Here is a 24500-nt window from a genome sequence, read left to right as displayed (position 1 = left end):
TATTATTTAATTGAAAACGCTTTTTTGAACATCTAAAGCTCACCTAAAAAATTAGGTGATGGAACTTACTTTTAGGGTAATTGCTGTGTAGACAGTGGTTTTAGTTGTGTCAACACAAATAAATAGTACACTTTTCTTATATTTGTAATTGCACATTTGTTTATTCTGATCCCCATTACCTGCATTATGTATTTGAATATATTAAAGCAACGTGTATCACCATATAAACAATCTGTAGCAATAACACACAAAAAACAAGGGTTTGTTTTTCAGCCATTGTTGTTACTGATTACACTTTTTCCTGTTTACTTACACATTTGACTGCTGAGATTGAGAAACTCATTTCAGATTATTTCATAACATAATAATACACTTCTGTATATTGGGTAGCATTCATATTCTCCTTCTCACTTTTTTCTTCCTTCTTTTTGAGTCATGTTTATTTTAATACCTTCAAAATAAGAGAAATCTCAGCACTGGCTGCTGTTTAGAAGCAGACAGAATAAAAACACCCTCCCACACATACAACCACTGACACATGAAGTCATGCACGCACATATTGCCTGTGTCTTTGATGCCTCCTTGTCTGCTCTCCTGACTGCAGAAGCTTGACAGGATTCTGCACCTGATGAGACGTCTTCTACAAGACCCTCTCATCTTTATCCCGTCTCTCCCTGCTGCTGCCGCTGTTTTAGAGGTTTTCTGCATGCGTAATAGTAAATAATTCACTGTCAGCGGCACTGCAAACAGGTCCTGGTGGAGAGAAAGCAGCCTCGCTCATCATTCCTGCAGTGTGCATCCTGGCAGCAGCTCCTGACAGAGACACAGAAAAAGACTGCACAGATCCAGGGAGGCTGCAGAGCACCCACGCCCACCGAGGATACACAGGCTTACCCTTATTCGCCCTCCTTTCTACCTTCCTTTCCTCTCTCACCCACATCCCATCTTATCTCTCTCTCTCTCTTTCTCTGTCTTTTGTGCGCTTGTGTTGTAGGCAGGCTGACCACCGCCTCTCAAACACGCCACTTGCTACTGATCTAAAACTTTAAGAAGAAGCTCACTCAGACAGCTCCCCTTTCCTCCCGACCAACGATGCTGGAAATCGGACCAAGATGGGTGAGGCTAGCCTGCTTGTCGGTTCTGTGTCTGTTTCTCTGCCTGCCGGGGCAGTCAGACAGCAGGAGAGCCCCAAAGATACCCCGCTGCCCTGCAACCTGTTCCTGCACCAAAGACAGTGCCTTCTGTGTGGATACCAAGGCTATCCCCAAGAGTTTCCCCCCTGGAATCATCTCTCTGTGAGTTCTCTGTTTATATGTTTCCCTCTCGCTCAGCAGAAGCATCTTTATCTTAACCTGTGTGAAATCTCGGCAGTCTGCAGGCTGGCACCGACGGCTACATCACTGATGTCACCCTGCGTTATGTAATGATGCATGAAAAACCCCTCGCTTGCCTTTTAGTTACTTTAAAGTGAACAAAGGTGCGTCTCCTGCTGATGTTTTCACAATGCAGCTCGCCTCTGCATTGGCAGTATTATGTAACAGTGACAATAATGTCCCTTTACGGCGAAGGCATGGTAAACTTAGTTGAGGGAGCATGGCAGTAAAAATCCTATCAAGCTCCAGGGAGGAATACTAACAATAGCTCCCCTCTCTCACTGCAGGAGACCTGCTTCTCCTCTGAGAGATTTAATCTTGAAGAGGGCACAGAGAGCTGCTCGGTAAATGGAGCACAAATAATGAGGAGTGAAAGCTTGACTGGGGCAAGGTTATGTTTCACCGAAAAGGTTACAAGGCGCTGATGATGTTAACCCCCATCACTGGTGTTTGACTGTTGGGTCAAGGGAATTGAAGAGCACGGGCTGGTGGTGGTGCCCTCATTTAGTAAGAGAAAAAAGTAAAGTTCTGTTGGCCTATCGAATGATGCAGCCACGACTGCAATTCAAGCTGCAAGCACATGACAGGCAAAGATGACAGGCTTATAAAATGACAAAGAAATATTAAAAATCTGGTGTTTTCAACCCTTAGACACAAACATGGCGTGTGACACATCTGATGACATCTGCTGTTGTTTGTCTACACAGGACAATGGTGAACGCAGCCTTCACTACGATCCCTGAGGGAGCCTTCTCACACCTTCACTTGCTGCAGTTCCTGTGAGTTGCCTGACCACGCTACACCCTTAAAACTGCACAACATTGCAAACTTTTGACTCACAAGCTCTCAAGCAACCAGTGTACAGCTATTACCCCCTTTATAAAACGCACACACGCTGTCACGGCGCTTTGTCACACAGGTACGCTTTCATACAGCACGCGGGCATCTTTTGTTTAGCAGGGACAATGAAAGGACTTGAGCCACTGTACTAGAAATGAATGGTTATTGAAAACAGTGGTGACAGCGCAAGTAATAAGGGTTAAGTGGCTCTGTATCAGTGTCATTGCCAATGACTGACTCCCTTCACTTGTGCTCTTCTAAACAAAAGGGCCTTTATGTCCTCAGATGCAATCATAAGTAAGGCGCTCGTGTGCACATCTGCATTTGTGCGTCTCCTTATAGTCCTAATGTGTTATTGTTCAAAACATTTGCCTTGCATTGAGATTTACACACTGAAATTGTGACAAATCGTTTTAGGATAGCAGGACATTGGCTTTTTTTGGTTGTTTTTTTTTAACACTTTAAATGGCAACCAGCTGCTTTGTGTCTTCTGTTGTTGGACATGTAGAACTCTAACAGTAAGGTGATTTAACTTTTCCTTCTTTGCGCAGACTCTTGAATTCCAACACCTTCACTACTATAGCTGATGATGCTTTTGCTGGTCTGGCTCACCTGCAGTACCTGTGAGTGTCTCACTTTCCTCATTTGCAAATTACTTTTATTTTATTAATTTAGTCTTTAAAGCAATAAAATTCATTGTAGTATCATATTTCAGTTTACTGTCTTATATGCACTGATAACAAAAATGGTATCTTTGGTTTTTGTTTTAAAACAAGAGTTTGTATAGTAAAATCTCCAGTCACCCCTCATTTCTGTATATTTTGCTTCCAGATTTTCTTGTGATTTCCCAAAGTGGTCTTGATCAATAGTTCTCCAGGCTTTCTGAAAGTCTTTTGAAAGTTTCTTTGTTTTTTTTGGACATTGGCTGCTTTTTCTCTCATTTTCAGTTCAGTCCTTGTACCTGAAATATTTTGTTTTCTTTGTTTAGTGTTTTATTACCAAACTCACTAAACAATTTTGCTGACCTATATGTAGTTACTCACAGATATAATTTTAATATTAATCTTAATAAAGCTATTGATGCTTCTGGACAAGATTTTATTTTCACCCTGGATAGCTTCAATCTTTGTTAGATCTGTTTGAAAATGTGTTCATCTTCCTGCCCACATTAAGGGCTATATGCTCGATTTAGTCTGCCGTTCTGGGGTCACACCTTTTCATTTTAATGCTGTGGAGTTTCCCATCTCAGATCAAAGCTTACCCTCTGTGACAATATTTTGCCTCTAAAAAATCTCAACAGAAACATGACACTTCCCCCTCAAAAGCATTAATCTCACCACACTCACCAGTTTAATTATTTCCTCACCCTTTATTTCTGCTGCTGCTTTGGTAAATGACTATGATTACAGTTTAACCTGTGCATTCAACTCGCTGGATCTATTTAAAACCCGCACTGTCAGAGTCTTCTTCATGATCAACCTCTGAGCTCTGCCAGCCTAAACCTGTGGGATGACTCAAAAGGCTGTCTAAGAAAATTGAATTGCCTGTGCATGTAGATTGGCTCAATACTTACAGATACTGCCTAATCAACAAATTACTCAGCTTGGATGAGACAAATGGAATAACCTTATATTCAATAACCTCAAACAGCTCTTGTTAAAATCACTGGTGACCTCTTTTTTGGATTAGATCCCATGCTTCTCATCATCCTCATCCTCCTTGACATTCAGTCCCAATTTTGATATAATTCTCCATCCTCTGTTAGAATGACTGCCAGCATTGGAATCCAGGACACAGGACTACAATGGTTCACATCCTACTTTTCTAACAGGAAACAGTTTGTTCAAGGCTCTCTATCAGCCTCATTCACACATGGTGTCCCTCAGAGATGCTGGGACTCATAATTTGTAATACTTTCATAATTTATTCAGAATTTATTTATAATTTATTATTTCTAATTTTGGAATACAGTTTTATTTCTATGCTGATGAAACACAACTTTATGTTTCCAAAAACCCAACACATACGTTCCCCCTTTTATCCCCACCACCTGCCTATAAGCCATCACCACTTGGATGGCAATCAATCAGGTCAAACTAAATGGCAATAAAAGTGAAGTTATCCTTATTGGCTCAAAGTAATCTCTTTCAAAAATCTACCCTTTTGTTGTCTCTATAGATAGTTGTTGGGTCCACACTTGTACAAGTGTCAAAAGTCTTGGATTCATCTTGGACAATACTCTCTCGTTTGCTGCCCACCTCAGTGATTATTTACTGTCAGCCTTCTTCCACCTGTGTGACATTTCCAGACTACGCCTTTTTCTTTGGATTATTTTTAATGCCATTCTCGTCGGTCTACTTAAAAAACTCATTCATCAGCTCCAAATGGTACACAACTCTGCAGAACAGATCATCACTAAGTCTAAATTTAATGGATTGCCATTGAACTAAGCGAAAAAAAATATTTTGCTCATTACTTTCAAAGCTCACAGTCAGTTGGTATCCCAAAATCTCTCAGACCTCCTTTTTCTCACAAACCTTTCTATATTCTACTTTCCTGACTGGTCCCTGTGTCAGTCATAACACTGTGTGTTTCCAGTCATAGCAGACAGTTCAGAAAAGAATTAATTTCAAAATATGACACTTCCAATGCAGTGAAAACATACCTGGACAGGTAAAAGATACTGCAACAGTATCGGTCATGGATTGGCCACCACTGAACCTCAACCTTATTGAATCAGCATGGGATCATGGTGACAGAGATCAGAACAAAAGGCAGCAAACATCCAAAGAAGAACTTTGAATGTCTTTCAAGAAGCCTGGAGAACTATTATCATACCAAATATTGATTTTTCATTGTATAAATATATATTGTGTTTTCCTTATATACTCCATTTCCATATTTCTTTTATGTTTGCCCATTTCAATAAATCGCTGCCCCTCCCATTTCTTGGTAAAACATAAAGAAATGAGGAGTTTTGCACAGCGCTGTATTTTTTAAATAGAAATAACATATTTTCCAAACTAATAAACTGAATCTTACTGTGCTACTGTTACATTATGTTTAAAAATAATTATTTCATTGGAGCTGTCAGGGATTCATTAAACTATGTCTATAAAGTAAGTCTTTTATATGGAGGACCACAACGGCAAAACTAACAAATAAATAAATAATTTTAAAAACCCAACATAAAATGTAGGAGACATTAGCAGGTTTGTTTCAGTTTGTGTCTATATTTCTTTATATTTGTATTCATTTCCATATTTATTTTCACACTTTGATTAAAGAATTCATTTTTCTCTTTAGATAGCAAAGCAAAAGTGTAAAAATAAAACACAGAAATACGTTTTATTAACAGTTTTGGGGAAATAAAAAGGCAATGTGAAAATAGTACTTAAGTAGCTACGTAAACAAATTACTTTTAGATAATAATTTGATGGATAAAAGTCAATGGAAAAAAATATATAGCTAAATAAATACAGAAGCAGTTTCAATGTTATACAATAATTAACTAATTCAATCCCAAATATATTCATTTAGTCAGTAACGGTCCTCCATAGAGGGCATCTTATTTCTCAGTGAAGTGCATAACAGTAATCTGCACAGAATTCCGCAGTATTGCAAAGAATGCCAAAAGTAAACCAGAAAATAAATTTGCCCGCGACAGCAAGTGTTTTGCTTCTGCAGTGTGATCAAGCTGAATATGCCATCTGTGAATCGATGAGCTTTAGAGAGTCGTTAGCTGATGCTCTGGGGTGTGCAGCTTTCCATGATGGCTATGCCTCAGGCTGCTGGCCTGCATCAGTGCCAGTACCATCGCTACCCGCTGTGAATTCTAATAAAGTAATAATATCATATCCAGCCAGAGAGTCTGCATATGATGTACAGCATGTCCTCGGATATCAATAGACAAAGACAGAACAGGATCAAATGATGCTGAACACAGAGCTCTCTGTAAGACTGTGGGTTTTAATCAGATAAAGCTAAGACGGAAATATATTTTTTAACATTTAGTGTTTCAATTCCTTGCAGTTAATACAAGGACCATTCAATAAGAATACATCCAATACAAAAAATACAACACAAAAGAAAAAGTCAGCCCTTGAAAAAAATTGACTAATCCCTGAAAACCCTGCTGCTGCTACAGCCTCCGTCCAATGACGAATGGCTGAATTTCAGAGTTTAACATCACTGTGTGACATATGAATAATTTGTTCCCTCCTCAGGTTCATTGAGAACAACGACATCCAGGCTCTCTCGAAGCATACCTTCAGAGGACTCAAATCTCTGACTCATCTGTGAGTACTTTTCTGGTAACGCTTTCCAATAAAGAACCTGTTACTTAGCAACACGACCGAGCTAATAATCTATGCATTTATGCAACTAACGCAGCCAACTGCTTACTACAAATCACGACACGATGACAACTGTTTTTTCAGCTCTCTCTCAAACAACAACCTGCAGCAGCTGCCCAGAGATCTCTTCAAACATCTAGACATCCTCACAGATCTGTAAGTGCGCCCACACTGAAATCTGCCTCAACATCTCGAGTGCTTTGACCCTACAGTCTGTCACTATGAACAGTGGTTTGCTCAGATTCCCCCAAGGCCTCAGTGGAGCGCCACACTGCAGCCAAATGGTCCACAGAGCTGTCTGACTGGAGCATGAGCTTTGTTTCTATTTCGGTTCTTGTTTGAAACACACACGTGTTTTTAAAAAATGAACTGTTTGATTTGCACTCTTTGCTGAAAGATTTAAGTTTGAGCTTTCAAGACTGAACTTCACATGTTTTCCCTGATCCCCACCTGCTACTTAGAGACCTGCGTGGGAACTCTTTCCGCTGTGACTGTAAAATCAAGTGGCTTGTAGACTGGATGGAGAAGACCAACACTTCTGTTCCCGCCATCTACTGCGCCAGCCCCTTTGAATTCCAAGGACGCAGAATCCGCGACCTTACACCACGAGACTTCAACTGCATCAGTGCAGGTTTAACCTTAATCTTTTATTAGACTACTAAGACTGAACTCCTGACTGACTACTTAGACTTCTCTTATGTCTCTGGCCATGACGCTGCCTCTGGTTTCTCCTCCTACAGATTTTGCAGTGTACGAAACCTTCCCTTTCCACTCTGTGTCAGTTGAGTCCTATGAGTTCAATGGAGATCAGTTTGTGGCCTTTGCTCAGCCTGATTCGGGGTTCTGCACCCTGTATATATGGGATCACGTGGAAATGGTTTTCAGGAGGTTTCACAACATTACCTGTAAGTTGCTGAGGATGAAGGCATATGAGTGTGTACAGCGCTGTGTTAAGGAACGGGTCCTGATGTTTTTTGACTTCCGTGTGTCTCTCTTGAAGCTCGTTCCGCCGTGTACTGCAAACCCGTGGTGATTAACAACACACTTTACATGGTCGTGGCTCAACTTTTCGGTGGATCTCACATATACAAGTAAGATTTGTTAGTTATTTCTCACATACCACTGGTGACCTGTAAAATGTCTCCAGTATATTAAATATGAGCAGCTAAGTACATAGTGCTTTATTTCCCTTTATTTTTGAGAGAGTAACTCCACTCTAATATCTGCTGGGTAAATTTGAAGCTTGAGTAAATACAGGGAAACAGGGAGAATCAGTGGAGCTTTAAATAGTGCAGGAACGCCACAGATCCACACACACAGGTCAATATTGTCTTTAGAACTTTATGCCAGGTTTTTCTGACACTTGGTTAAGAGTGTGAATGGGGTCTGTTTTAGCCCAAACAATGATTCTTTCTTAACCCTAACCAATAGTTTTGTTGCCTAAACTTATCCAAGTACTTTTGGTTCTTAAACTGTGTCTGAAAACTGAAACACAGATCTTTTGAAAAAAAAATCAACACTAAATTTAGGTTTACTGTGGAATTCAAACCCGCATTTGCCATTTATCCACTATTATGTCATTCTAATGTGGGCACGTTTGTCTCTTTATGTACTACCTCTCCTGTCTTGGCAAAGCCTTTCTGGCAGAAAGCCTTCACACAAGTGAAAAAGATTTCTGAGAGGTAGGTACAAGGATGAAGCTTGACCAAGTTCAGAGTGCAAATGGAGTAGCTCAGGCTCCATTCATTAGACTCTGCAGTCCGCAACACTTGCCAAGAGGAGCAAACAGCTGACCCACCTCTCAATAGCCACACTGCACCCTAGCTAAGGCTGCGGTTAGTGGCTTGTGGCAAGAAGCAGTCGTGTTAGCAGTAAGCTGTCAGTTACAGTGAGCGTTCAGCAGTACAAGCTGCAGTTTGTTTGAAAAATAAATACTGCTTGGCAGGTGTATTTTTACCTTTATAATGTAAAACAGACTCGTCAGATCTGTGATCTGCTGCCAGATGAAGCAACCAGTCACACAAGGTTTTATCAAAATATTTTCACCTCATAGCCTAAAATTACTGATGCTTTGCAGCTTTTCTGCAAGGCTAAGCTGACCTGCTGCTCTTACCTTTATCAAAGATGTGATAAAAGAGTCAGTGAACCACTCATCTAACTTTTTGAGCTAATTGTTTAAAGTTTTGGGAATGCACTGACAGCATTTCTGCTAACACAGGTGGGAAGAGGACCCGCAGCGCTTTGTAAAGATCCAAGACATTGACACCAGTCGAGTAAGGAAGCCCAACTTTGTGGAGACCTTCCAGCTGGACGGCGAATGGTACTTTGTGGTAGCAGACAGCTCCAAGGCGGGCTCCACTAGCATTTATCGGTGGTACAGCAACGGTTTCTACTCCCACCAGTCCCTCCATCCCTGGCATCGAGACACCCACGTCGAGTTCCTTGACGTTGGGGGAAAGCCTCATCTCATCCTCTCCAGCGCCTCTCAACCACCGGTGGTTTACCAGTGGAACCGAAGCCAAAAACAGTTTGCTTTCCACTCGCAGATCACAGAGCTGGCCGATGTACAGATGGTTAAGCACTTCTGGGTGAGGAAAGTTCTTTACCTCTGTCTAACACGCTTCATCGGTGACTCCAAGATCCTCCGCTGGGAAGGGCAGCGTTTTGTGGAAATCCAGACTCTCCCCTCCAGGGGCTCAATGGCAGTGTACCCTTTCATCGTGGGCCTTCGCCAGTACCTCATTCTTGGAAGCGATTTCTCCTTCTCCAGGGTATACCTGTGGGATGACCTCACTCAGCGCTTTCAGCCCTTCCAAGAGCTCAACATGAGAGCCCCAAGGGGGTTCAATTTGGTGTCCGTGGACAACAAGGATATCCTGCTTGCCGCCAGCTTCAAAGGCAACACCCTAGCCTACCAGCACCTGGTGGTGGATCTCAGTGCCAAGTAGACACGTTCGAGCAACAAGAGGTGTTCCTGGATATGTGTCAAACGTGCCAAACGAGTAAAAGACTGTTTTTGCCATGGAAATAAAAGTCTGCTGTTTCCTCTGATGTTTTAAGCGAGGCAATTAATTAAAAGAGTATTTAAACTATTTTTATGCACTATCCCTTGATATCTGAAAGAATAACATGTTCTTTGACTTAATAACACAAGTGTCATGTCATTGCTGCATCACTGCTCCAGGTAATGTTGTTTTTGGATTACGTTGTATATCATACTAATGTGACAATGAGATGCATGTGCATCTACTGGATCATTCACTGGTAATTGTACAATTGACAGTAAATCTTCATCAGTTTTCTAACTTCCAACATCTTGGCTAGCTGATCTGAGTAGCTACTTGCATGACATTGTATATCTCTATAAAACAATGCAATAACATAAATCCTTGACTATCTTTATCTTTACAAATGAGATATTCATGGATCTGTTTTGGATCTGCATTTCTAACAAAGTGTCAGAGCAGATCTGAGGACGCATGAGAAACAAACTAAACACAGAAACTACGTAGACCTACTTGAGCATTGGGCAGTTCGGTTTTCTTATGATGTTTATAAGATGAGTTTACACAGACATTCACTGATTTTATTATGCTGCAGATTTCCCTGCTTTTCATGGCTGAGTTGGAGGTCATGTACAAAACTTTGGGATTTGTGGGAGCAATACCATACCGTCTCTCTTTCTTCAACTTTGGGATTTGTGGGAGCAATACCATACCGTCTCTCTTTCTTCTTCTTTTGGCTGCTCCCGTCACAAAAGCAGCTCATCTGCCTCCATTTCATCCCATCCCTAGGATTCCCCTCTGTCACACCAACCCTCTGTTTTTTTCCTCTTTCACTACCTCTGTGAATCTTCTCTGCGGTCTGAACCTTTCCTCCTGGCCGGCAGCTCCATCTTCAACATCTTTGTCCAGTATACCCACTATCTCTACTCTGCACATGTCCCAACCAGCGTCGCCTTTCTAACTCTGTCTCCACGTATTCATTTCTAATTCTGACAGCTTGCGCTCCTGTCTTTCTGTCATTTCTTGTCTCCAAACTAACTGCCTCTCACACCTCCACCCGCTCCACCCTGCCTTCACTCTCTTCTTTACCTCTCTTGTGCATTGTCTGTTGCTTTGGATGGTAGATCCCAGGTATTTAAACTCCTTTCACGTTTCCCAACTATCCGACACTCTCTATGGAACTATAACAAAATCACTGAATTATAAGACAAGGTCAAGATCCTGTCGCAGTCTATGCTTTGAACAGTCACAAACTGTATTAATTCTTGCTGTGTACATCTGCACATGACTGGGATGGCTGTATAATTAAATCCTATAATTAATTAAATATGGGCTCCAAATAGTCTTGTGTCTTGTATTTTATGTGGTTATGCGTTGGGACACACCTTCATTTACACTGTGAAATCTGGTCCATGATGGGTAATGTCCATAGACTCCATTAAGAGACGTTGCGTACCTCTCGTATGCTCATAAGCGGCGCAACCGTAGCATTCATGAGCAAGTTGAAGGGGCGCTTGCTTTGTTGTTCGGGGTGTCCCTGTGGGTCACCCCGACGTTTTTACGCAGTGGAACGACTGTTGCCGCCTCTCCGTACGGCTGAGAATTGTGAACTCATGTTACCACACATTGTTGTTGTTGGAATGTGAAACGATAGCTCGCGTTAGCGAGATATTTTATTAATGGTTAAGCAGCTCAGTTTGCTGTGGCAGGTGGCATGTGAATGGTAGGATTAACCCAGCAGGTGACATCTGGACTTACATGTTATTAAACGTTAAGCGGTGATATTCTGGCTCTTTTTAAAGGGCTCCTGGTGGATGTTGCTAGCTAACCAAACGCTGCTTCGGTTTTAAGCTAGCTGCTTCAGCTGTCCGATTGGCAAAAACAGCAAGCTAGCCGATAAACAGGTTTACTGAAACTTTAGCTTTGTGTGTTACAAATGTCGAACTCCGCTGAAATTACGCTCCCCCTCGAATGGGACGACGATGAGCGGATGAATTTTATGTTCTCCGACTTCAAGGAGAACCGAGACGTCAACACTACGGACTGGGACAGTAAGATGGACTTCTGGACGGCTCTGATCGTGAAGAGCTGCAAGGACCGCCGCACCGTCTGTGTCAATCTGCAGGAACTGAACAAAATCTTCAAGAGAAAAGAAAAGTCACCGCTTGGCTTGGCTACTGTCATCCAGTCCATGGCCACGTAAGTGAATCTCTGCCCCCCCCCCTCACTAAGCCTGCCAGTCTGGGTCAGTCTACTTAGATTGTCTGTATTTTTCTTTTTCGGCGGACAGATGCGGGAAGATCCAGAGGGAGTCGGAGTTTGCTGCTAATGTGGACTGTGGCTGGTTGTCCTGGGGTGTGGGTCTGCTGCTAGTGAAGCCTCTAAAGTGGACCTTCTCGGCTCTTTTGGGTAGCAGCCGGGTGCATTTGGAGGAGTCTTTTGTCATCATTGAACTAGTAAAGGTTTGTTGTTCTCATTAAAGTTCACATATTCATAGCAGCTGACATCCATACATTCAAGCCACTGAGATCTTTACATTTTTAGTTATACTGTCAATAACTTCTCTAAGTTATTACTGTGCGCATTTCTTATCTTGATCTCCCATAATGCACTTTAAGTTTCATATTGCAGTAGATGTCAAGCCCTGATGCTGCATATTAGTGAGCCAAATTAAATGCATCTTGCATATTTTGAATTGCAGCTAGGATGAGGGATTTCTCTTTCCATTTCTCCAGTATTTTGCAGCCATTAAAATACAAAATTCTCTTTTTGTTCCCCAGGAGAAAGCAGCAGAATTACTCAGGGTCTATCGCAGCAGTGAATTTTCAAGCTGCTCCATTGTGTCATTTCAAGATCTCTGCACCCTCTCCTCTAACATCTGTGCTGATGAGGGCACCCTATGCATGGCGCTCCTGCAGCTGCAGAGGGACAAGCAAGTCATGGTTTCGTTGCACGAAGGCGAGAAGGTAAGTCTGCCCACCATTAACAATCTGCACATTTAACATTTTCAGCGACATCTTTATGTAAGGAATCTCTCTGTCCTTGTGTGTTTTCTCTTACAGATTGTTAAGTTTTGTCTACCTGGACAGGACCGCGTGTCTGCGGTTAGTGACGTGGACATAGGCATCTATCAGCTGCAGCGCAGTGAGAAACTGCTTGGAGAGCGAGTTGAGAAATTGGGCCTCGAGGCTGACAAGTAACTCACATTTTATAATAAACGATTGATTTGGTTTGTGTGCTACTCGTGTCATCAGATTTCTTTAAATTTTATTTTATTTTTTAGGAACAGTGATTCAGAAAGACAGATTGTTGCTGAAATTGCTTTACGTGATATAATTGCAGGTGCAAAGAGGAAGCAAGGATTCTGCTGCGGGAAGGGAAGAAATCACAGGTTATTACTAATGTTGACTGTTTAAAAAAACCAAAAAAAAGTCATTTAAGCACTTGCAACCAAATATGCGATGGCAGTCACAGCACCTATTTATGTTTGCTGTCAATCCAAAAAGGCACTGAGGTGTTTGAGAGGTCGCAAGAGGGTAGAAAAGAGAGCAGACAACTTATTTGCCAAGCTGGAGTCCATCAGGGAAATCCTGGATCGAATAGCCCAGTCACAGAGTGATAAGATGGTAAGGGCAACACTAACAGGAGCTGCCACAGCCTTATTGTACAGCTGTTTATAACCAAGCTGGTTGTTGTCTCATGTCTTTAGGTTATGCAAGCATATCAGGCTGGAGTGGCTGCCCTGAGGCTCTCTCTCAAAGACGTGACTGTGGAGCGCGCTGAGAGCCTTGTGGATCAAATCCAGGAGGTACACAACTTCTTTTTATGTTCAACTTAATTGCATGTTTTATTATTTTTAAGTAGGACTCATTATGATGTGTTCAGAATTTGCAAACTGATGATGACACACAGCTCTCCCCTACATAAGCTGCCTTTTATAGGTTAAAAGTAGTGGTATCAGTGCTGATATTAGATATACTTAGGGATGGGAATTGATAAGAATTTAGCAACTCTGATAACATTATCATTTCTCATTGGCTCCACTTTGACAGTCACCACCATCTCTAAAGCAGCATAACAAAGCACCTAAAAAGGGAACTGCTTCAAAAAAAACTCCAACAAAGCACAATTCCTGCTAAATATGAAAACAACAAGTAAATGTGTTTTCACTGTACAAAAAACATCACTGAGTACAAACAGGCCATGGCGGAGGAGATGATAGCAACTAGGAATGTGCAACTCTGAAAAATTACTGATGTGATCACATCCCAGGTAGAAAATACTTTTCAGTGTTATTATATGACAGCATGGTTAAGTTACTTTAATTATTGTTGGACTAAAGTCTTAAGTGGTTATTTTATACTTTTTCTTAAAATGTACATGTGGACTGACCTCATAACTTGAAACTTTAGTCATAATTAATATGAGAATGCATCACTCTAACAATATATGAATGACAAAAACATAAGGAGAAGGCATAATAGATCCACTTTAGTTAACTCCAGCATTTAACGATCTTCATGTATCCTCTCTGTAAACAGTTATGTGACACTCAAGATGAGGTGAACCAGACTATATCCAGCGGTGTGACTGCTGCAGGTAAGTCATTCTGTTTGAGCTGTATCTACAAGATGCTTTATATCTGATTTTAATAGAGCTCTAAGTTAATCATGTCTTTTTGTGTTTTTGTTCTGTAGATGAAGACATGGATGAGCTGGAGGAAGAACTGAAATCTTTGTTGAATGATTCAAAGCCAGATTCCGTCTCCGGTTTACCCACAGTCCCAGCAACCAATCTGCAGCCCTCTGCTGAGTCCATCCTCAGTTCTCTGCCCGACATACCTCAACGCCCCTTGAATATTAGCACCGAGCAGCTGGAGGAAGAATTAAATCAGTTGACTCTTACAGATTCAGGTTTGCACTTTGAGTTTTGTTCTCTATCCAGCTTTGTTGTAAGTCTTTTGAAATAAAACACAGTCATTTCTCTGTCCAGGCTTTCAAAAGAAGAAATTGACATCGCCAGCCAAGATATTAGATCCTGCACAGTGACGGAGCAGGCAAGACGTGGCAAGCCTGAAGGTCTTCATCGCATATCAAGACAAAGTGAAGCTCTTAGAAATTAAAGCGAGTTCGTACAAGTTAAAATAATACTCAGTAGTGATTTGAGGGATTGTGAAGCCAATACCACGTTGACAACAAAGCACTTTCTGTCATTTGTCGTTGAAAAAAAAAAATTTCCTTATTGTGGGGGCATGCCAAAAAGGACTTTAAAAATATATATATTTCCCCCTCTGTGCACTTTTTAACTTGAGCGCTTTCAAATGCTCTCAAGTCAGGAGTGAACGTTTTAACCCCTTGAAACTGGTTCTTTGGTATGTCACCACTAGGACATCATTTTATGCTATTTTTGAGAAGAGTAAGAAAACAAACTGTATTTGTTGTTTATTGTGTGTTTATTATTGTGTGTAAATGTCCATCAATAGCAGTCCTGTAAAGTGCATTAAGTGGCCTTTTGGATTGTAAATATGAACCTAAAAGGAAAGAGAATGTTATGCCAAATGATTTATAAAAACTGCATTTAGTCTCAATACAGAGTACCTGTAAAGACTGAGAAAAGCCTACCTTAAGTGAGTTTAACCAAATATGCCATATCAAAAATAAAATTTATTTTAATCACTCATCTGTGGTGCTCATGCGTCGGTCCCTGTGCTCAGGCTGTGCAAAGGAGACAGTTAGTAGTTGTTTGGAGCCGCCTCTAGAATAAACGGAGAATAAACAAGTGTAATTTGAATTGGGCAGACATAAAGCATTTTTCTATTAGAATTGACCACAAAAGCACTCTGGACTGGGTAGGGAAGCCCGCACAGGAAGGCCCACTAGGAAATTTACTTCTTGCATCAAATATGACCCTAAATATAGTTGTACTGTAAATATTTAGGAAATTACTAGCTTTTCCAAAACTTCTGTCACACAGTATCCACTCGTCAGCCACTTTAACAGGACCTCCTTTGAGTACAGTGAACCTGCTGGAGGCAGCCATCAGACTATAGGTACACTGTGGTCCTGGTCAGCAACAATACTAAGGATAGGCTGTGGCACTTAAAGGATGCTCAGCTAGTACTAACAGGCCTAAGTGTGTCAGTAAATATCCTGCACATTTTCACACCACCACAGGCTCAATGGATATATTCATGCTTTCATGTCTTTGTGCCAAATTCTGATCCTATTATCATGTTACAGCAAAACTCGAGACTCGTAAGACTAAGTATACATTTAATCTTAAAGTAACATTTTTGCCCTAAGAACTGGTTCTTACAACCAAATCATTGAAGTAAAATATTATGTTTTACAAATGTTTTTTTGGTCTATGACTTATGTTTTTAAGGTATTGTTTACATGTAATGCAGTCTTTGTTTTCATACAGTGACTAATATCCCTTCAGTGACATTTTCTTTTAAAAATTGGGACACCTAGTGTCTGGTAGAAGTACATACACAGGTAAGTATAAAAAGGCAGATTTTTTCCTGATGTGATTCAGTTTTTATTTTTGTTTAAATCTAAGAACAACAGACTGTAAATGGGTCTAGCATAACAATGGTATTGTGAGTTATAGTCATGTGACTGCATGGCTGCTGGTGTAGACAGGTGTGCAAAACAGCCACAGTTTGGATCATGGAGAACACTTTCAGTGTGGCCCATCAGCCACTAACAGAAACCCAGTAACCCTTTGAAAAAAATCATTTATTGTTTATTGTACTGTTTTGTATAGTACACCTTACAGTGAAAAGCAGATTATTTAGTGATTTTAATTACCGTCACATTGGTGGTGTAACTACAGTGAATATCTGAGGTGTTGTTGTACTTTCTATTGAGTCCTACAATCAATAATAAATAAAAAAAAAGGAATTCATTACAAATGTACAGCTTTTATAAAGTACAATTAATAATATCACAAAAATCCTATTACAGCAGTGTTTTTGAAAAAAATGCCCTTGCATGACAACATCAATGGATAAATGTTGAAACTAAAATTTAGCTGTCACAGTGGCTTACACTGTCTCTCAGAAACACGCACTCGCTGTCGCTCTCTCTCTCACGCCTATTGCTGTTTTTCCCAGTCAGCAAAGGAAAAGATGAGAGTCCAGTTTTCACCTTCGCAACTGCCAATCGTCTAATTGCATATTACACAGCTCATACCTACAGGGCTGTTATTATACTGATATCACAAGCAGATGAAAGACATTCAGGGAGTAATAGTTTAATTATTTCAGCTCTATCCTAAGCAGCTGCACACAGCTTGTTATACAGTTTGTTGATATGTCCAGAGAAGATGAAGAAGACAGAGATATGTAAATATAACTATTAGCCATGACTACATTATGGAGCTCGTGTATGGTAAAACTGGTTCAGCAGGCACTGATGCAGATATTTGGCTAAGAATTTGTTGTGTGCACCATGTAAGACAGAATGAAGTGAAAGCCTAAGCAAAAAGTCAATGTGTGATAGTACAAGGACTCACTGGGGTGTACAGTAAATAAACATTTGGCATGCTTTATAGTAGTCCATTTCTACTGTATATGAAAAAAAACAAAAGTCCTAATGGAATACCATCACCAAATCATAATATACTTTCATAGTTTCTTTTTTAATATTGCAGTGTTGCGTCAAAAGCAGGCTACAAAGTGGTTCAGGCTGCTTCTTGTTCTTGCAGTGTGGTGTGTATACAGTAGATGTGCATTTAAGGTGCAGGTTTGCAGTGCAGTGTTAAACTGTCCTGTCGGCTCCCGAGCGCTTCCGAACAACCTTCTCCTCGTTGACCTGGTCCACTGCCAGAGTCTCCACATCCGCCTGTGGCGGAGCCAAGGGAGGAGTGCCATGTGGAATGCGGTGTGCCACGCCCACGTGAGCCCTGTACTGACGGTCCCGTGCGGGGCTGTGTCGCGGACTTGCCGTAGCGCCCAGTGGAGGAGCATGTGAGCGCTCAGGGGCAATGGGAGGGATGACAGCAGGCCGCTCACGAACTACCTGTGGTTCAGGAGACTCTCTGCCTGCCTGCAAGAAGGGTGTTGGGTCAGGCATGGCATCCACTGTCTCCCGCAGCACCATCCGTCTACCGTCCGCTCCAAGGCGATACACCTCTGTCAACTCTGGATGTAGAGGCTGGGAGAGGCTCTTCTTCATGCGGCGACGTGGGGTTTCAGGCTGCCTGTCCTTGGCCGGTGGAGGCGTGGGCTTGTACGAGGTGACAGGACTGGCGTTAGGGCTGGCCTCAGAGGAACTGCTGGCTAACAGCTTTTTCTTAGTGGCATGTAGTTGTGAGGTAAGGTAAGCAATGGTACTGGCTCTCTGCTCTAACTCCCCAGACAAAACAGCCAGTTTATGGCTCTTCATCTTAAGCTCCTCCAGGTACTTCTTTTCTCTCTCTTTGATGGTGTTTTCCAGGACAGAAATCATGGCGTTCTTTTGCTCCAGGTCCCTGAGAAGCTCTGTGTTCTCCTCCTCTTTCTTCTTCAACTGGGCCTCCAGCTCCTCACACCTCCTTTGCAGCTCCCTGCATCGGGCCTCGCTGCTGTCTGCACACACAGAAAAAAACCCAACAGCTCTTACATGGAGTACTGTGCAAAAGTCTCAAGCCACCCAACATTCCTTTATATGTTGACAGGAAAATAGGAAATAGTGCAGCAATTACTGAAAGATGCAAACATACATGTAAATACAGAATAAAAGGAAAAATAGTTTGATAATTCTAACATGAAAGTCAATATTTGATATGACCACCTTTATTCTTCAACACAGCCTGAACTCTCTTAGACAAGCTTTCTTGAAATTTTCTTTAAGCAGTCTTAATAATGTTGAGGTCTGAGCTCTAATGAGGCCAATCCATTCTATGTTTTTCTATCCAACTATGCTTTGACTGCATTAGCAATCTGTTTGGGATCTGAAAAATAAAGAAAATAAAGCTGTTGCTAGTACGTTGTTACTCCAGATGGTGCTGCAATGGTATTCTACTTTTCTGCTTTCATAATTGCATCAATTTTGATGAGATCCCGAACTCCACTTGCTGAAATGCAGCCCCAAACCATGACAGAGCCCCCACTGTGTTTTACGGCTGTAGACAATTTCTGTTGTCCCTCTATCCTGAATACCTCCGTACATACCGACAATCATTTGAACAAAAATAAATAAAATAAATTTTAAAGAAATTTCAAGTTTGGAATCATCACTCTGTAAAGACCTGTTGCCACTGACTATCAGTCCAATTCTTCAGCCTTTTGTCCTCATTTCCCTTGCTTAATAACAGCTTCTTGACAGACGCACTTCCACTGACATCATTTCTGATGAGGCTTCAGTGAACAGAAGATGAATCAAATGAAGAGTCAGATGCATCTCTCAGGTCTCAAGACAGGTCTTTCTGTTGGAAACGACTTTCAGATACTGTTTATTTAGTGTAGATCATTTTTAAAACCTAACATTTCTTCTATCTGTCCTCTGCTTGTTCAGTTTTAAGGACACTGCACACCATGCTGAGACATGCCAAGTTTTCAGCTAACAGCTCTTTGGGAATCACTTTGTTGGTGCAAAAATACTCATGTAAATCTTAACTCTCTTAAACTGTGTAGTCTTTGGCATTTTTCATTTACACAACTAAAGAAACTGGAAGAAATTTTGTGTTGTTGTGACTGCTAGTAACAAAGTGCCTAAAGATACAATTTAAAATAGCTTCTTTGCTGGTTCATCCCTTGACTTAGCTACCATTTTTATGCTTGAATGATTAATGACAAAATAAACAAACAAAAAATAACAACAAACCACCACTTTAAAAAACTACAAGAAAGTCTGGCTCCTTGGCAGCAAAATATTAAAAATGACTTAAGAGTATATATATATATATATATATATATATATATATATATATATATATATAAAAACAAAGACCACCGGACTAATCATTAGTGCATTAAGTGCAGACGCTGACTATAGGCTGACAGAGATGGTATGATCCTACAGAGACTCATCTGCAGTGGGCAGAGAGCTCCTGTTTCACATTACATCTCTGGTAGACAGAGTACTCCCATGTGATCTCCATCACTGCTGCCCCCACCCAGCCTTGCCCCACCCAGGTACAATCAATGTATAGCTATGTTTGTATATGTGCAAAAAATATGGAATGAAGCACATTTGTGTATTTTTTATTCAGTAGAAATCCTCAATCCTTTGCAATTCCTTCATTTAGTCTAATCAAATACAGGGGTGGTTACAGCAATGTTATATCATTTTTTTCACTTTCTGAAGGAGTGGCTGGTACATGTTTGCTACAGCTAGAACAGCTGGGCCCTGCTAAAGTGAGCATTTAGCAGTGTGTGCATTAGTGCTGTGACACATAATCTCATTTCCTGCACTCCAATCTCTGAGATGTCCCCCACTAACATGATAGTGCTTCTGACTGGAGGCCTTGACAATACTGATTGAGGCTGGGCCTTTAAGGACACCAACTACGTAATGTGCTCCTGGTGACATACTCACTTGCACACATCAGTGTGGCCATCAATAGTTTGTACATAAATTAAATTGTATTCCGCCTATCAGGTGCCTTTGAGGCTGAGCTGTGGAGCAGCATGTGATTCAGACCATGTCATGGCCCTGGTTTTATGGGGGAGGGGCAGGTGGCAATGAGCAATGGGAGCTGCAATAAACAGCAGGGAGGCCCACACTGCAATACTTCTTGGGTGGGAACAGGGAGAGTGCTGTGCTCCCAGGCCTGTCCACTGACACAGACCTCTATTTCAAAGGAAAAAACACTGATTTACAGCCTTTACTGCTGTGGGGGTTTTGTGCTGCACAGTTTGAAGTAGTTACAGAAAATGTAATATATCATTCTAAAACCCAAAAGACAAAGAATAAAAAAATATTTTACCTGGGGGAAGTGAGTATAATTTGAAACAGTTTTTTTAGCTTCTCTTGTCAGAATACCAGTGTCATGTCAGAAGATTGAACTAATAAGACTGACTGGTCTAAAAAGAAAAGGGCTAGACCAAAGGGCTCACACTGGGAAAAACAGTGTGTAAAGCATTAGCAGTAATCACCTTTCCACAACAAATTAATGGCATCGCTAACTCATGACAACAACGCTGAATGCCAGTGGTATAACTGGTGCTTGTGTACTACAAATGATGCTTACCTGAGGGATCGGAGCTTCTGATAGTGAGCTCATACGTCAGGTCTATGAAAGAAAAAGAAGAGGGTTATTTACAATGCCTGCGCTACATGAGGCTAGAACAGGGCAGCTATCTAACAGCATGCTCCTCACATACTAATTAACAGCAAAGCAAGTTTGGGGAAAACATGTCTGTGCTTTCCATATGGCAGTGTCCATTTAATAAGATTAGTGAGAGCTCATCGTCAGCTTTAGTAAACAGGTTAGCCCTGGATACAGGAAGTCAGGGGCAGATCATGCTGTTTTCTCCTTTTCCTGGGCGACCATATTTATGTCTGCTGCGTGTATCTATTACTGCCAGTAAGTCTCCATATTTTTTCAGACATATTTAGCACTGGAAACGCATCATCTTGCTGACCTTTAGTTCCAGGCATAAGCTTAGGTTCAGCAAAAGCCTCTGTTTTAAATTCATGAGCACTCCCTACCACAGTTGAGATTAAATGTGTTGGTCTTCCACAGCAGCGTGAAGTCCTACTTGTGGCCCTTCTCACCTGTGCACTGCTGCTGTAATCTGCGGATCTCTGCATGCAGCCCCTTTAGCGTGTTGGCGTGGTCCTGCTGGAGGAAGAGCAGGTTTTTCTGTGCACTCTGCAACTGATTTTCCAGTGTTACATTTGCTGACGCCATGGTGGATTTTGTTCGGACACACAACTGGCCTCGCAACCTCCAGGCGGACATGACAGAAAGGAGACGAGGTAGAGACAGAGAGAGTAAAAAAAAAAGAGAGACAGAGAAGAAGACCATAAAAAAAGTAATCACATCAATTCTCACCCATTTGGCTGTAAACGTGAGATTTAGGATACGGTCTAACTTTGCTTTCTAAGCAAACCAGCCAATACGGGATGATACCATTAACCCCATTTACAAAGAAGGGCATTTTACATTTAAACTGATCATCCAAAGGCAAAAACGGCAACTCTGTTTGTTGTTTGTTATGCACAGTAGCTGTGTCGGATATCATTATTGCCTGGGTCAATGCTAGAATAAGACTATAGCAGAGAAAGGCCAGTAATGGCTTGCTGTACTTAACGACCAATCACTGAAATTAGGCTATTGATTTATAATACAGAGTGGGCCCTGCTGGCCTTAAAAAAGGCATCTGAAAGGTAACACTAATCTAATACGTACTAATCCAATTTACATATTATCTTGTAATTTGATAAAGCGACGCAGTGGAAATGTTTTTCCTCTGTGAGAGTCTTTCAAATTCAGAATATCTAACAGACCCCAACAGTGAAACAGCATAACATATGTCTCTATTACATAATGCTCTCATTAAGTGTCCATAACACCATCAGTCATAACACTAAATCAAAGCTGAACACATTAACAGATGTCACGGTGAGTGACACTGGGTGTGGCTTGCCCCACCTTCTTCCACACTCTCTTCACTGAACATCCTTGTCTCCAGAGGCGAGTCTCAATATCTCCACCCTCTGTTAAACTGTGCTGAGGCTTCAGAGAACACTGATCTCCGCTAAAATCCCCTCCTGTATACAGAGGCAGCCTCTGACTGCAATCATAAGTGTGTTTCAATAAAACATCTCTGAGCTTCCCACTCTTACATCATCTAACTTATATGAATAATACATCCCATGCACCTGACCTAACATGCTCCCTAGTTTTAGCTCTCACGCGCCTGTGTGTTTTTGCCATGAAAACATGTGATAACCAAAACACAGCCTGGCACATACAGCTGGGGGTGTGTCACAAAGGCTGAGGAGATAATCTATTATTGATGAGTAATGTGCGGTCCTTCCGGTAGACCCTGCGCTGCAAGCATATCTCTCATCCCATCTCCTTCCTAGAATAGCTTTGATAGCTTTCCGCTTGCAAAGACGTGACCTCTGCCAACTTTAGTAATATGGCTCATGCCATAGCATGGAGGTGATTCAAAAAGTGTATGGATGCTCAGTGAATTAAAGAAAGACAGTTCCTCTAAGATGTAAATCCTTGCCATTTGAACGTGTTTACTTGACTCTCTTTTCCTAATGTAGCAACCAGTATTTCCCCACACAGAGAATATAAATAATCAATGAACTGCAGCAGCAGAACGAAACATTAGCAAATAGCTACTATCCTCAGCCATAACTCCTTCGCTGTCACGCCCTGTAATGATGCTGAAACTGCACGCAAACGTGCATCCTTCAACCTTGGATTCCACACTGTAAACAGAAGCTTCCCTTCCAGCATCTTCTCTAAATCTGTTGCTTGTATTTTATGGAAAGATGCAGTCTGGGTTACTCTCCACAATAATCACGTCCTCACATAGAGTCATGTTTATGTCATCAACAAAAGAATTAAAAGGAAAACAGAGGCAGCTAAAGCTTAAGTGGTCTAACTACAAACAACGCCTGCAACTGCAACAGGACAGATAACGCTACGTGTTATTAGACTGCGCTCCACGACACTTTTTCAATTTCAGCACCTGCATTGCGGACAGCACCCCGAAATGAAGCCTCCGCTGGTCCTGGCGGTAGCTGCCAGAGGATCATTGTTTTAACGTTAATCTTCATCCAGAGACTTAATTCTCGACTTGACCTTCTTTATCTGTACCGAAGAATAAGAGAAAGTCGTAAATCAGGCCTGGCGAACGGTGGAAGTGAAAGGCTTCAAAACACCCCACTTTATGTGGTCTTTTTGACTCCGCGTGCTGTTGGATGCCATTGCTGCGTTTCAAGGGGTCATTACAAAGGCTGTCTTGCAACCAATGCTATGTGCGACTGTGGTCCAGGGAGGAGCTGACCAGTGTCCAGCAAACAGTACATTTTCTTTCTCTGGTGGGTCACACCAAACCACACTTTACAATCACCCAAAAACAGCCTGCTGCACGCACAAAGCAACCGACCAATCCTAGCATGAAGATGGGGTTTTATTTAGCTTTGTGGAGGTGGTCAGGTAAATTCGGGATACACTGAATACATCCAACAGGGCTTATCCGTACTTTCGATGAAAGTCCTGCAGCAATGCGCACACATTAGCAGGTGCCATGCCATTATTAACGACATTAAGGCTTTTTCTGACGTGGAATAGACAAAACAATTTAAAAGTTAAAATGTAGTTTTATTGAGTGTGTTTAGATTAATCCCAAATAAAACTGAAGCACACAAAAATTAGCTTCAGATAAACGAAACATATATTTTAATGTGCCGATAGCCTCCTTCGAATAAAACGGGGTAACTACGTAAGCTATGAGGCTTTCATTGATGCTAGCCTAGCTTAACTGCTAACAAGGCTACAACAGTACCTTGACGTTATATGGCGGAGAGCTTACCTTACAGCTAAAAATACTCGGCCGTCGAATATCTTCTAAAATATCGGGAAATGTGGATAAACAGACTAGCCACACCGGCTAAGCGCAGTCCGCCTTGTGGGGCATGTCAAGGATGCTGCTGTCAAGGGTTCGCCTCCGCTGGGTTAAAGAGAGGGGTGGCTGTGTCAGTTTCCTATCATCTCCCCGAGCTACTAGACAAAATAAAGCGGTGCATCATGGGAAACCTGAACGTTAAGCGATACAACCATAAAATGTTCCAGACCAGTGACTTTTGACCAGTTACATTAAAGTTAAAGGTTAGAATCACAGCTTGAATTTACGTGAGCTGAAACTAAGCAGCTCACGTAAAAGTAGAATAGAGTCTACTAACCTTTAAACGTCATTAAATGTGGAAGTAGCAGCTCTTACGGACGTGCCACCGTTTACGGGGAGAGCGTCG

General features: G+C 41.5%; 3 protein-coding genes across 6 annotated transcripts; 2 read left to right on the top strand and 1 right to left on the bottom strand.

The window, feature by feature from the left end:
• Positions 1 to 303: 303 nt before the first annotated feature.
• lgi3 (leucine-rich repeat LGI family, member 3) lies at positions 304 to 10916 on the top strand. The gene is made up of 9 exons (XM_026187214.1): positions 304 to 1295; positions 2081 to 2152; positions 2765 to 2836; positions 6440 to 6511; positions 6653 to 6724; positions 7030 to 7199; positions 7309 to 7473; positions 7569 to 7659; positions 8787 to 10916. The coding sequence occupies exons 1-9, from the start codon at positions 1093 to 1095 to the stop codon at positions 9514 to 9516; spliced, it is 1647 nt and encodes a 548-aa protein (XP_026042999.1). The 5' UTR covers positions 304 to 1092; the 3' UTR covers positions 9517 to 10916.
• Positions 10917 to 11150: 234 nt separating this feature from the next.
• On the top strand, positions 11151 to 15252 carry chmp7 (charged multivesicular body protein 7). The gene is made up of 10 exons (XM_026187215.1): positions 11151 to 11772; positions 11864 to 12035; positions 12354 to 12539; positions 12636 to 12769; positions 12916 to 12964; positions 13080 to 13199; positions 13283 to 13381; positions 14115 to 14172; positions 14271 to 14486; positions 14566 to 15252. Exons 1-10 carry the CDS (start codon positions 11510 to 11512, stop codon positions 14619 to 14621), a joined length of 1353 nt encoding a protein of 450 aa, XP_026043000.1. The 5' UTR covers positions 11151 to 11509; the 3' UTR covers positions 14622 to 15252.
• A 1052-nt stretch (positions 15253 to 16304) lies between these two features.
• ccdc92 (coiled-coil domain containing 92) lies at positions 16305 to 24493 on the bottom strand. 4 transcript variants are annotated; one of them, XM_026187218.1, is made up of 5 exons: positions 24432 to 24493; positions 24062 to 24249; positions 21279 to 21451; positions 20752 to 20793; positions 16305 to 18145 (listed from the first exon to the last, which is right to left on the bottom strand). In XM_026187218.1, exons 3-5 carry the CDS (start codon positions 21412 to 21414, stop codon positions 17337 to 17339), a joined length of 987 nt encoding a protein of 328 aa, XP_026043003.1. In that variant the 5' UTR covers positions 21415 to 21451; positions 24062 to 24249; positions 24432 to 24493; the 3' UTR covers positions 16305 to 17336. The 4 variants fall into 4 exon arrangements, with proteins under 4 accessions (XP_026043003.1, XP_026043004.1, XP_026043005.1 ...); XM_026187219.1 differs by having other exon boundaries at positions 24062 to 24252; positions 24432 to 24492; XM_026187220.1 differs by having other exon boundaries at positions 24062 to 24199; positions 24432 to 24492.
• Between the last annotated feature and the right edge of the window lie 7 nt (positions 24494 to 24500).

Source organism: Astatotilapia calliptera, chromosome 12 (genome assembly GCF_900246225.1).
Source record: "Astatotilapia calliptera chromosome 12, fAstCal1.2, whole genome shotgun sequence".
Lineage (NCBI taxonomy): Eukaryota > Metazoa > Chordata > Actinopteri > Cichliformes > Cichlidae > Astatotilapia > Astatotilapia calliptera.
Note: the sequence above shows the minus strand (reverse complement) of the source record. Positions and strands in the feature narration are given on the sequence as shown.